General features: G+C 51.1%; 1 protein-coding gene across 3 annotated transcripts in view; it reads right to left on the bottom strand.

Annotated features, from left to right (window-relative positions):
• The window catches only part of CAMTA1 (calmodulin binding transcription activator 1), a 724786-nt gene that overhangs the window by 60335 nt on the left and 650527 nt on the right, over nt 1–13924 (bottom strand). For all 3 annotated transcript variants that reach the window (XM_081201361.1, XM_081201360.1, XM_081201362.1), the window contains exon 6: nt 7863–8016. In XM_081201361.1, coding sequence (XP_081057487.1) covers nt 7863–8016 — 154 coding nt within the window. The remainder of the gene's footprint in view (nt 1–7862; nt 8017–13924) is intronic.

Below are 13924 nucleotides of genomic sequence, written 5' to 3'. Positions count from 1 at the left end.
TGCTGGGATGGGACCTGAAAGCAGTGTTTTACAGTGGCTCCATGCCTTCCTGGGTGAGCAAACCAGAAGCTGGCACTGAGGGACTCCTGTCTGATGCCTTGGCCTTTGGCCTATGCAGTGCCACAGGGTTCTGTCCTGTCCTTCAGGTTATTTCACATTTACATGAAACCGCTGGTAGAGGTCTTCCAGAGTTTTGGGGTTGGGTGGCACCAGTATGCTGATGACACCTAGCTCTATTTCACCTTTCCACCTAAATCCAAGGAAGCTGCCTTGGCTCTAAACCAACGTCTGTCATCAGCAACAGACTGGAGGAGGGTGAACAAATTGAAACTTGATCCAGGCAAGACAGAGGTGCTCTTGGTCAGTCAGAAGGTGGAACAATAGGGCTCAGCCTGTAATGGATGGGGATATCCCTTGAAGGCAGTTTGGGCATCCCTCAGGTCTGTGTGGTGGCCAGGAGTGCATTTGTCTGATCTGGCCCCAGTGACACACACCTTAGCTTCACCACATCTGGAATACTGTATGTGGAACTGCCTTTGAAAAGTGCTTGGAACCTTCAGCTGGCCTAGAGAGCTGCAACCAGACTATTAGCTGGGGATAGAATATGAATCCCTTCTTATAACAGCTCCACTGCCTTCCGGTCTGTTTCTGGACACAATTTGAAGTGCTGGTTATGACCTATAAAGATCTTTACATATCCAGGCTATCTGAAGGACACTATTCTCCCATATGAACCTGCCCACGCTCTGAGATCTTCTGGGGAGGCCCTGCTCTCAGTCCCACCCCTCTCACAGGCATGTTTGGTGGGGACGCAGGAGAGGACCTTTCTGGTGGCCACTACAAGACTTTCTGTGTTTTATTTGTGTTTGTTTTAACTTTTGTGAGCTGCCTTGAGTTCCATTTCTGGTTATTCCGAAACAGAAGCAAAGGGACAAAAGCTGCTTTTGGAGAAGATGGAACAGTTTTGTTGAATACAGCAAAAATTAGTGGTTGTGGCCAAATGCAATGCCTCGGTTTGTATTTCCCTAAGAATGATCCACATCGTGTTATATTAAGTTAGTAATGCTGAGTCTTCAGCAGGACAATATTTTTTCCTTCATAATAACAGCAAATTGTGCTCTGTTTAAGCTTGAAATTTTATGTATTATATAAATGTTGACATGTTGTGTTGATGACAATTCCTATGGAAAAAATACTTTAAACCAACCAACCAACCAACCAACCAACCAATGAAATGATGGGTGAGTAATGCTATTTCAGAACTTCTGAATCCTGCTCCAGAAATGGCCACATTGAAAAGTTTGCCACGATTTCCATTAACTGCTATATTGTCCTGGACTTAAATATCCTAGTCGCTGTTATCTCACTTCCATCAACCAAGTCTAGTGCATCTTCTGCATTCTCTTTCTGGCACTTCCCATCAACCCATTCCTTGCCTTCCCAACAAATCCATGTTATGCAAGCAAATACTTTGGAGGCCACCTGATGCTTGGATGCCATGACGGGTGAAAAAACGGCAGTGCTAAAGAAAAACCGTTCGAGACGCAGAGCAGCCGACTGTTTGTCTGTGGAAATCTGGTGCTTGGGGCTTTGGAAACTGAGACTGGAGCACTCCTCAGGACTAAACACCACATGTGCTGTGACAGTGGCAATTGGTCCTCAGGGCAAGGCAGAGGGGAAGCACAGGCCCTAAATTTTCACAATTCCATTATAACAACAACAACAACAACCTGTAAAGTCAGTAAAATTTGTGACAGCAGCACCCAAGGTATGAGACCCAGAGAAAAGCAAGTGTGACTAAATCTCAGGGTCTGTGGCAGCCTGCTGCGAAAACCCAGCTGGCCTTTCCTTTATCTTCTGCCTTCCCTTGCATTCTTTTAATGTTCTGCCAGAGCAAAGCCATCCAAATCTGCCTAACGTTTTAGTTTAGGTGGCTATTTCCACACATGCCATCAAGCATCCTCGGTCAATATGGACTCCTGCCTGCCTGGGAGAGGCCCCACCACAGCTACAACTGACGCAGAACCTGCAACCCTCTGGGGTCTCGCTTTACAGAACTGGAAAGACGGTGGCAGTGTCAAGGCCACCATCGCAGCTCTCCTGGCTCAGCTGCCTTGCAGTGCTGCTGATCAGATGGCCTGGCTGGAGCACACGGAGTTCTGCTTTGCTAATCTTGTTTCAGCTACCAGATGCCTCCAAGGGCATCTGCAGATCAGCTTGGAGAGCTCTCAAAGCAAGGATAGCGGGGAGCAGGAGGGGAAACAATTAAGCACAACGGCAGGCTGAAGGCCGAGTGCTTGGAAGTAGCTGACAGGTGCCAACCGTCAGGGACTCGCGCTGTTTCTAGCTCATGATAACACCTCCCTGCAGCTCCCTCTACAACTCTCTGGAAGCGGGCTCCTCCTTTCCAAATATGTTGCCTGACCCCAAGTGCTACCTGACCCAGGCTTCAAGATCTATCCCCTTCACACACCCTGGGTGCCACCCAACAGCAACAGCCTGGCCCAGTGCTACGTGAACCCTCTAGTTCACTTGTCCTGTGCAAGGCTCAAGGGAACCTCCAATGTCTTGCCTCCTTCCGGCCATTACCATCCTCACTGCCTTCCCTCTGGCTGTTTGTGCATGACAAGACCCATCTTCTGATCGGAGAGCCAGGCTGCCTCGCCACACAACCCTTGGTAGCCACACAAGTCTAGCCTGCAAAGAAACTTTGTACTCCTCCTGCTCTTCTTGGAATAGGCCCACCTTGGCGTTTTCTCTCTCTGATCATGTCTCTCAGGGTCTGTCTTCACGCCTCCCCACCACATGTGCCTCCAGGGCTTGGCTGCTCCCTGCCAGACCTCTTTTGCCCTCTGCCTCTCTCCTTTCTCCTGGCTTTCCCTTTTCCACATGACGCGTCCACTGAGCTGTCAGTTCAGGCCATATCTGAGCTTCAGAGCATGTACATCTTCAGCTGTATCCACTCTGCAGACCTGCTAACCGATTCCTGTTTTGCAATACTATACATGCAGATTGAGTTGCTCACCAAGAGCTGAAGCTAGCCTGTACCCTATGGCTAATCTACCCATGCTAATAACATAGAATGCGCCTTCCTTCCCTGTGGCTTACTGCGACTCTTGGCTTGAGATCCTGAATGGCACAACTTCCCTGGTAGTGACATGCGTTGGCATCCATGTGTGGGTGCACATGTGATTATGGACACGCATCAACACGCCCTGCCTCCCGCTTTCAAAATCTAGACCAGTTTCCCCCAACCTCCTTTCTTCAGATGCTGCTGTTGGGCTCAGACTCCCAGCAGCCCTAGCAGCCGGCATGGGCAGTGGACAGGGAGGATCATGGGAGTTGTAGTCCAAGGTCAGGTGAGCACCATGGCTCTACCCTTGATGTGATGTGCCGCCCACTTTGATGGCACTATATACAAATAGCGAAGTTAAGAGGCAGATTCCCTTACCTTGTGTTTCTTCTGCTGGCTAATTCCACTTCGTTTTCAACAGATCAAAGCACCTGCATGATCTGCCCTCCCCTACCCAGTGAGCTTCCTCTGTGGCCAGGACAGCAGGCGTCCTTCCTTGCCAAGGGAAGTTACCTTCCACTGCCTGAAATTAAAAGCCATTTCTGGAGGGCTGATAAATTCTGCCTGAATCTGCCCCCAAGGAGGCAGCATCTGGACCCTGTAATTAAGTGGCTGGTTGCAGTGGAGGCTCCGCCAGGTCCAGGAACCAGAAGAAAGAGGGTTGACTCTGAGGCAGGGCAGGGAATCAAAGCTCACCTGCGGAAGTTTGTGCTCCAGAAGCCTGGAAGAATGAAAGCAACTGGGGTGGGAGGAAGGAGACTGAGCTGCATTATGCAACAGGTGAATTGGGGGAGGGGGAGAAGGAGAAAGAAGAAGCCTCTCCGGCGAAAGCCTGCCCTGGACTCCTGGAGGAGAGGAGGAGGAGGAACAGGCAACACATTCAGATTCAATCACGGGCTAATCTCCTTCAGGGCAGAGAAATTTGGAAACATCAGGAAATCAAACTGTGAAGCCTGCGATAGAATGTGATTTATGTGGAAATGTGATGAAGCTAATGGGCTTGGCTCCTGGACTGAGCAGCAGGGCTCTGCTCTGGAACCCAATCGCAGGCCTGCCTGGCGAGGAGAGCGCTTGGCGCCCCCGGAATGTGCTCAGCCAAGCTCCACGCTCCCCCCTCCCCTCCTCACCGGAAGCCTGATCAGAATCTAAAGCTCCCACCCCGCAAACGCACACACACACACACATCCCCTTTCCAACCCGAGCTGCATTTCCACGGGAAACTCTCCCAGGATGCGCATCCATAAACAGGGACGTGCAGATGCCTAAGCAGGCCGAATAATTGGGCAGAACTTTGCGCTTCCCTCCCAAGACATAAAAGAGATTTACAGCCGGCTTGGTGTCATCCGCACGTCGTTTTTCCTGACGCACTGCAGATTTTAAAGCCGGCTGCCACTTTCCCCCTCCTGAGGTGCCCGGCAGGCCTTGGATTGATATCAGTGATGCCCTCAAAAGTTTTCCAGCTCCACATCTCCAGCCCTGGGGGGCAGTTTGGCCCCTCTCTTTAAGGTCAGGGCTGCGCCGATGCCTCCTGTCACTCTGGCAGAGTGGAGCAGCAGCCCCAGCTGTTGTGTGCGCAGCAGCCAGGAAAAGGCAGAATCGGGGATTCTAGGGCCGCCCACCTAGTTTCTTGAGACTCTCGGCTTCTGCACATTGCGGGGAGGGGAGCCTTCCAAGTGTAACGGCTGTGAATACGCTTTCCATTGCACAAGCAATGTTGGAGACTGCAGAGCTTAAGCAACACCACTGGGCGAGAACTGAGTCTGTGAAGGAGCCTGAGTTGGGGATCAGAGTGGACAAAAAGACACCTGTGGCGTCAGCCACACACGTGTGAGAGCCAGTGTGGTGTAGTGGTTAGAGTGTCAAGCTAGGACCAGGAAAACCAGGGTTCAAACCTCCACCTTGGCCAAGTCACTGCCTCTCAGCCTACCTCACAGGGTTGTTGTAAGGAGCAAATGAAGATGCACACCACCTCAAGCTCCTTGGGAAAAAAGCAGAGATAGAAATGCAACAAATAAATAAAGTAAGCTGTACTCCTGGTCTCCCTTACTGGGGCCTTCCAGAGTTTGCAAAGTTGCAGCTCCCCACACCCCAAAGGCTCACAGAGAGGACATGGCGGCCCAGGCTGCTACATCCCCAGCTGGTTCGCTGGACCAAGTTCCCTTGTGGAGAGGTGGCGTTGTGGTTGCAATGCAGCAAACTGGACAGCAAACTAGCAGTATCCTCCGTCTTTCTCTGTGGTCCATCACCACAAACAGTCCCTTGATCGCAGACACTATGTGGATGGATCTTCTGGCAAAGGAGGTGGGGTTTTTATGGATAACTACAACCTGCCATCTCTTCCCACCCTTCTGGTATACTGGACTAGCATGGGGCCACCCACGTCTCAGTTATACACACCAGACTGCTCCTCTCAACCACAATTGGACTGTGCATGGATGGTATATGATATCTGTATTCTGTATATCTGTATATCTTTACCCTGAGATACATATTTTAGAACCCACCCTATCCTTCTGATTTTAAAGTTAATCAGTTTTAATATTGCATCTTTCTATTGCCGTAACCCTCACCCGGGACCTTATACCATGAAGGCAGTTAAGAAATCAAATAAATAGTCTGTCTGCGCTGACCGGCAGTGACCCTCCAGGGTTCCAGGCAGGATTCTCTCCCAACCTTGGAGTTGATGAATCTTGGACCTTCTGCATGCAAAGCCGCTGCTCTTCCCATTATGGGCTCTGCCACTTTCAGCCCAGCAAGGAAGCGGCTGCACTTTCTGGGTTTTCCAAAGCTGGGGTTGGCCGATGGATGGTGCTCCCTTTGGTCTGCCCCCGAAGTCTGCTTGCAATCTGTCCAGGCACTCCTTCTGCAAACACAGTCCTAGGCTCAGCAGGATCCAGAGTGGAAACACTTGCAATATCCTGGGAACGAGGCTCAGAAGGAATGAAGGGGACGACTTTGTCTTGGTCAGGGAGGTGGATCTGGTCTGGCTCATTCTCAGCACAGCTTGCTGGCAGAGAGGAGGTGTCTCCCATTTCTGAGCCTTTTGCAAGGGGGCGGAGATGCCGGATGGCTAAAGCAAAGCAGCCACTCTCTGTACGGGAAGGAAGAGCTGCTCCAAAATGCTCTTTGCACTTCAATCGGTGGGCAGACAGGAGGGGAAGGAGCCAAGGCAGCCCCCGCAGAGGGCAGCAGGTGGCAGGAGCCTAACAAGGAAATGCTTGTCAAGGCAACAAGTCAAACCTGCGTGGAACAGGCACATCTCTCCAGGGACGCGGACTTAGAAAAAATATTGGGGGGGCCCGGGAAAGCTCATGAATAATAAATAAGCTCATGAATATGCAAATAAAGTGGCTCCGGCCCTAAATAGGGCAAGCCACGCCCCCCAGCCAGCCGATTGGCTGGCTGGGAGGTGTGGCCACTCGGGATTCCCCTGTTCTCGCGGGATTTCCAGCCGGGGCTCTCCGATTAGGGCGCGCGGCTGGCTGGCTGGCGAAGGAGGAGGCGGGGGACGGCGGCGGCGCTCTGCTGGAAGGGCGCCCGCCTGAGATTATTGGGGGGGCTGAGCCCCCCCAAAAATTTTTTTGAGGGGGCTCGAGCCCCCTCAAGCCCCATGGAGTCGGCGCCTATGCATCTCTCTGTGTGAAGGCCAGGCGAGGGAGCCAGGCCCCGGGGCACAGAGGCCCTGGCTGTGTGGGCACAGGTGTGGCCACCTCCATTTGCCTCCCTGCATTTTGTCCTGCACGTGAGGAAGCCTCCTAAGCGGCCCCCTGCAGCATCCTTGGCTTTGCTCTGACGCAGCAGGCGACTGTTGTTATCCATGGCAGAATGGTTTTGATGTCTGCAAGGCATGTTATGATTCTCACGAACAGCAAACGTACACAGCCTTTTGCTTTTCGGAGAGGGCGTTTCTTGGGCAAGCACTGATTGCATCACCGTGACTTTCAGGAGGCATAAAAAGGAGCCCCTCAGACACGCTTTCCTTTTCGTTTGCGGCTCATTCTTCAACAAGCAAAAAAGAGTAGACCTTGGGATCTGGCTCTGTGACTCTGAGAGGTGACACAATGGCCATCTTCAAATATCTGATGGGCTGCCACGTGGAAGTTGGAGCAGGCTTGTGTCTGCCACTGCAGAGGGGAGGACCCAAGCCAATGGGTCCAAATGGCAAAACAGTCCTAAATGTTAAGAAGAACTTTCTGACAGTAAGAGATGTTTGATGTTGGGACTGACTCTTTCATTGCAGGTTTTTAAACAGAGGTTGGATGGCCACCTGCCAGGGATTCTTTAGTTGTGAATTCTGCATAGCAGGACTGGGTGACCCCCCTGGCAGTCCCTTCCCACTCTGCAATTCCGTGAATCTATCTCATCTCCTTTCTGCACCCCTTGCACTGCTGAAATTGAAACAGGTGTGTAATGGGACGGCAGCCAGACAGTTTTAGCTCAGTCAGTAGAGCAGGAGACTCTGAATCTCAGGGTCGTGGGTTCGAGCCCCGTGCTGGGCAAAAGATTGGAGGGCATTGCAGGGGGTTGGACTAGATGACCCTTGTGGTACCTTCCAACTCTACAATTCTATGACCCATAATCCTCCTCCTGCAAATTCTGCAAGGTGCATTGTTAGCGACTGAAGGGCATGCAGAATGCATCAGCTACCTTATGCATGCCCAGGGGGAGTGTCCCCTATCCCCACTCAGCAAAAAACAAACAACCAAAGAACAAAACAAAACAAACAAACAAACAAACCCCACAGGGACCTACTGCTTCTGGGGCCCCAAGCGCAGCAGGCCCTACTCACACATTGGCTTCAGCTGGCCAATCAGCTCCTCTTTCGTCCATTTCGCCCACTCCTTCTTGTCGGTGTTGATGGAGCACAGGATGGGGCCACAGGGCTTTCCACAGTCCTCGATGGCGGGTACATTCAAGTAGTGGACCAGCACAATGTCCGGGTTCTGCAGGAAGAGTGGTAGAGAACACACATTGTCATCACCACCGCCAACTTATTCTAAAAGACCTATTAGCACCATTATTTCTTAGCAAAATAATACATGACATCCCTCGGGAATTCTAAGGCCCCACCCCCACAAAAGCAAAATAAATAAACCAATCAGCACAGTTTTGAAGTTAGTGGTTGAAATCGGTGCTGTTATGAGAAGTTAAAAGTCCACCATCTTAATTCAAAATGGCACCCAGTGGTATCCAAACGTACATGAGAATTGCTCCTTGATCTCAGGAACCATCATACAAAATCTGGTCACAGTATCAAAAGAGGTGTCCGAATACAGAGTGAGCAGTCAAACCGCTTCCCGGAATATACAGCAGATCAGAGTTCTTCAACTTTTTTGAGTCCATGACTCCCTTGACCAACTCCATTCTTTCTGCGGCACCCCTGCAGGGCTCAGGAGCCCAGTTATGTTGCCCCTTGCCTGCAGAGCTGGCAGCCTCTCACCCCTTTTCAAACACCTTCCCTTGTGGAGTGTCCCCTCAGCCTCCTCTACCTTTTCCTTGGGAGTCCTCTGGACAGCCGCTGCTGCCGCTACTGGTCTCTGAGCTGCCCCCCCCACCCCAAAGAGAGATGCCTCCTCACACTGCCCCACAGGGGCCAGGGACTTGTCTGTCCATTCCCAACAGCAAGGGCTGGCAGACTGGCTGGCTGGGCTCCCTTGCCTGCCTGCTTGCTTGCTTACTCCAAGGCAGCCTCAGCTCCTGGCAACCAGCACCCCTGACCAGCCCCAGAGGCACCATTCACCTGGGCAGCTTGTAGCCAGGGCTTCTGCAACAAACAGCTGTGTAAACCTTGGGAGGCAGAGATGCGAGAGGAGCGAGGGAAGGAAAGAGGGACAGAGGCCAGTGTTGCTCGCGGCACCCCTGACCATCATTCAAGGCACCCCAGGGTGTCACGGCATACTCGTTGAAAGCCACTGCAGTAGATGATGATACCTTCCGGTTGATAAAAGCTCAAAAGGAGGTTTGAAACAAAAGCCAACAACATTAAACGACAAAACCACTTCAGTTCCATTTCCCCCATTTCTGCATTAATTCGCAAACCATTCTTAGGAAAGAAGTCACGCACACAAATTTACGTACACACACAAACTTATGGGCCGTCTTGTACTCCTTATCTCCTCATGCATGTATTTTGGCGAATATATATGCACTTTTGCAAGAACACCCCCTAACATATGGTAGTTTTCTATGCTATTTTGGGGAGTATCTGCATTTCCGTGCTGCCTCGCAACATTCAACGAGGTTGCCGAAGGGTGTTTGTGTGTCGGTTGGTGTATCTGTTTGGAAACTGTGGGAGCAGGAGGTTCGTGTTAAAATGCAAATGGGGCATGGATTTGCTCCCCAGCCCTGAGTTCCCTTTTCTCATCCCCAAACCGCTGTCAATCGAACCTGGCGTTCTGTCCATTCCAGAGGCTGCTCCCTCCTGATTCTCCTGACAAAGCCTATCCGTTGCTTCAAGGCTTACTCTGGGCTTGGCTCTATCCCAGGCTTTGAACTTCACATTAAGAACTTAGCTGCCTGTATGGAAAGTTCCTTGGGCTTCTGCCCCAAAGAACCCCAAGGAACCAGTGGACCCACAGAAGGCATCTCCAGTTGGTGGTGCTTGGCTTCAAGCCAGGTGGCAATAATTTATTGCACACGTGAGAGTAGTTTGGTCCCAGGATGCAAATGGGAGCCCCAGAAGGGAACATCTACCCTTTTCCTCTGTGCTCAGGACTTCCTGCAATTACAAGGGCAGTTTGTACCCTTGCAGGGCAGTTTGTGCCCCTTTCCCCCAAGAAATAAATCATAAAGCAACAGTATGAAAAACCAGGCTGCAATATAAAGAGCAGCAGATTCAAGGACTCAGTCAAACAAAACAAAAAAGTTTTCGCCTGGCACTGGAAAGAGGTCAGAGGACATGGCCAAGGGGTGTGTGTGGGTGAGGACCACAACAGGGTCCAATGCACAGTCATCACCTGCCCACCTCTAGACAAGGGGGTGGGCATTCTGTAAGGGCACCCATGGGTGTGGTGGTGGGAAAGAGGTGCTGTTTTTCCCTAGGGGCATCCCTGCCTGAGGCAGACTAGGTGGGGCCCAAGATGTTTAAATATAAGGGAGGGCAAGTGGCAAACAGCTTATTCATAGCAATCCAAGTTTCATTCATCTTTGTTTTAAAATATATAGATTGCACAAAGGAAGAATCCAGGTTTTACCGTTGTAACCAAGGTGACTTCATTCATATGTGACAAACCTGTTCTAGAGAGGCTGGACATTTTCAAAAGACAGTGACTGAACATGGCACTAGAGGTGTTTTGACGGGCTCTTCCCTTGTAAGGTGAAGCCAAAGGAAAGGTTTTTTTAAGCCTGAGAAGGTCAGCTTGGATGGGTGTGAAAAGGGCAAAGGCCACTGAAATCTCAGAAGCTGGTGGGTGGGCAGGCGGAAGGTAGTTTCTGGCTCTAAATTATGTAAAACAGGGAAAATGGCAGGACAAGTTATGCATGGGAAGAGAAATAAGAGGAAATGTGCAAATGGGTTCCGTTTGTATATTCCAGGCAGGGTTGGTCATGCTCAGCTTTTCCGGGTGCAGAATCCGGGCACAATTCAAAGTGTTGGTGCTGACCTTTAAAACCCTAAACAGCCTCAGTCCAGTATATCTGAAGGAGCCTCTCCACCCCCATTGTTCTACCCGGACACTGAGGTCCAATGCCGAGGGCCTTCTGGCAGTTCCCTCACTGCAAGAAGCCAAGTTACAGGGAACCAGGCAGAGGGCCTTCTTGGTAGTGGCACCCGCCCTGTGGGACGCCCTCCCACCAGATGTCAAAGAGAACAACAACTACCAGACTTTTAGATGACATCTGAAGGCAGCCCTGATTTGGGAAGCTTTTAATGTTTGATGCATTACCATATTTTAATATTGTGTTGGAAGCTGCCCAGAGTGGCTGGGGAAACGCAGCCAGATGGGCAGGGTATAAATAATAAATGATGATGATGATGATGTGTCTGAGCAGCCACCCAGCACCCCTAGCCCACAGGAGAGAGGAGAACAGGAAGACTGGCAGCCTCAGACATTTGCAGAACCTCAGTATACTCCTAGAACTGGGGCCCAGACAGCTGGCAGCAACCACAGAAAGTCTGGTCCCGCCGCAACAAACTTTCCGACAAAGAAACTTCTTCCACTTGGATGGTGGATAAATGAATAATCTTAAGAACAACAAGGCAACCAGGAAAGAACCCCCACGACAGACAACAACGAGATTGAAAACTTGATTCCTCTCCCTGAAGTCATTTGCTCCTAAATTCCACAAACTTTAATGACTGCTCTGGAATTATTTATAAAAATAAATAGGATAATGGTGTAATTAAAACTCTAATGTTTCATTAATGTTGCTGGAGCAGGGCTTGGGATGGGGATGGGGGAGGGTCTGTGTCTGCACCAAGCAGCTCCCCCCATCCCCGCCCGACCTCGCCAAAAGGGAGTCGCTTTGCTGCTGGTGGAAGGTAGCAGACCATCAAATCAGCTCCCACACTAACGAGCATTTCTTCACTAATGAAAAAGATGCCGCCAGGCAATTAATTGCTTGTCCTTCAGATGGTTTAAACACACACCGGGGCCTGAACTATAGGCTGAGACCAAGGACAGCAGGGAAACTGCCAAGGGGGCAAAACTGAGGCAGGGTGGTGGGGAAAGCCGCAAGTGAGTGGGGGCACAGGCAGGAACTGAGAGGGCTTCTTCCCTGCAGAAGCTATCAAGGAAAAGCACACTCTGGGGTGGCTTCTCCACCCAGATGGAGGAAGAGGACATCGTAGGCAAGCAATTAGAAAACAAATCAATTCATCTCCTTGCCCTGAAGGAGGGTGTCTTCAACATGCATTTGGGTGGTGTGATTCAACTCTCAATTCAGGACAAGGAGAGGGGCCTGATCCAGCCCTCCGTGAACACCCCTGCCCCAGTCAATTGGATGCAGCCTGCAAAACAGCCAGGAGGACCAGGAAGCATTAGAAAGCCATTTCCGAGCTTGGGAGGAGAGGGGGTTGCGGGCTAACCCCTCCCACTCACGCGGGGGCTGGCCTTTTGCCCCCGTGAGACCCAGGGAATCCCCGGGCGTGCCTTCGACCCGGCCCGCCAATCGGCGGGCTGGGGAGGTGTGGCTTTGCCTACTTAAGGCCAGGCATGCCCGGGGACCGCCCTCTTTCTCCTTTTCCAGCTGAGCAGTTTTCCCAGCCCACCCACCGCAAGGGGCTTGGTAGGAATTTTTCCAATTTGGCGCACTTTCAGCCTTTTGGTTTTTTCGCCTACCTCGTAGCAAACGTCACAACTTCCTCGGTATTGGCGGTTAGGCATTGGCAGGGGTTAATTGTTATGCAAATGAATGGGGGGAAGGAAGCGCCATCACCTTCCCCCAAGGTAAAGGGTAGTCCGGTAGAGGACTCCGGGGGGCGTTGCCTTGTCCGAAACCTAGGGAGGTAAGGGCCGCCGGCACGCCCCCGAGCGGTGACACCCGTGGGATCCTAGTTGGCGTACTTCAACAAGTCTCCCACGGCTTGTGGATAACCCTACTCCATGCCGGGTAGTCGATAGGAGCCAATGCCTAAGGCCAATACCTTTCAATTCTGTAATCAATAAAGTTGTGGCCTTTTATGCCCATTAACCTTAAATAATGTGTCCAGTGTCTTCATTTCACATGGGGGAGGGGACTTGCCACGCAAAGAACTTTCTGATGGCGAGAGCTGAAGACCTCCTTGGAAGAGACCTAGTTTGTGTGGCTCCATTCTTTAGCTGTGATTCCTGCACTGCAGGGGGTTGGACTGGATGACCCTCGGGGTCCCTTTTAGCTCAACAGTTCTATGGTTCCATGATTCCCCTCTATATGCTTGCTTGGCCCCCAGAGCAGGATCCTCCACCTGCTTCCAGCAACTGGTCTCAGATGCCCACTTTGGGATGCCTTGTGAGAAGGTGGTTTGAACTCCTCATGGCTCAGTCCCCTTTCCAGGCACAGGCTTTAGATGTGAAATATCCAAGTGGGGAGGTGGAGGCCTCTTCTGCTGCAAGTGTGCTTGCATCCAGATGTGATGGTGCAGGTGGGGCACTTAATGCACCCTGCAATGCACTCAGGCGGCAGTTGGACACACTGTAGAAGCTGAGCTTCCAGATTCATAGAATCATAGAACAGTAGAGTTGGAAGTGACCCCTACGGATCATCTAGTCCAACCTCCTGAAATGCAGGAATCTCAGCTAAAGCATCCATGACAGATGGCCATCCAACCTCTACTTAAAAATATCCACCACCTCCCAAGGTTATAGGGCAATTATCGCCCTCCCCAATCTTGATCCAAAGAGGAGAAACAACCTCTTGACCTTTCAATCAGTAGAGGAGGACAGCAGATCCAGCAATCAGCAGAGCCTCCAGCCATGCGTCCAGAGGGGGAAGGTGGTGAATGGCGGCCACAGGCAATTCAGCTTGCTTGAGGAAAGGGAAGTGGTACCTATGGGTGTCTTAAGCTGGAGGAGAAGAGGACCTTTCAATCTGGACCCTCGAAGCTGCTGGCACAGCTTCAGGAAGAGACGTGCTGCCTCTCCCGATCCTCAGTTTCAAGGATGTTTATCCTCTGTAGTTTTCATCCAGCCCTTATTTGAAGGGCTTTGGAAGGGCATCTGGTGGGAATTTTGCCTCTCCTAACAGACCCATAAAGTGAGCAAATCAACCCAATGCTCGGGGGGGGGGGGAGCAACCACTAACCCAGCGTTTAGAAAAAGCAATTGTGAAAGTTCCCAAAGGCAAAGAGAACTCCTCATCTCCTTTCTCGCTTCCATTCGTTTTACTATAATGGGAGTTATTAGAAATGTATCATATTTATTGTCCTGTTATTGT

This window comes from Podarcis bocagei (genome assembly GCF_964188305.1).
Source record: "Podarcis bocagei genome assembly, chromosome: 7".
Taxonomy (NCBI): Eukaryota; Metazoa; Chordata; class Lepidosauria; order Squamata; family Lacertidae; genus Podarcis; species Podarcis bocagei.
The sequence above is the reverse complement of the archived record's forward strand: the minus strand, read 5'-3'. Positions and strand labels throughout refer to the sequence as shown.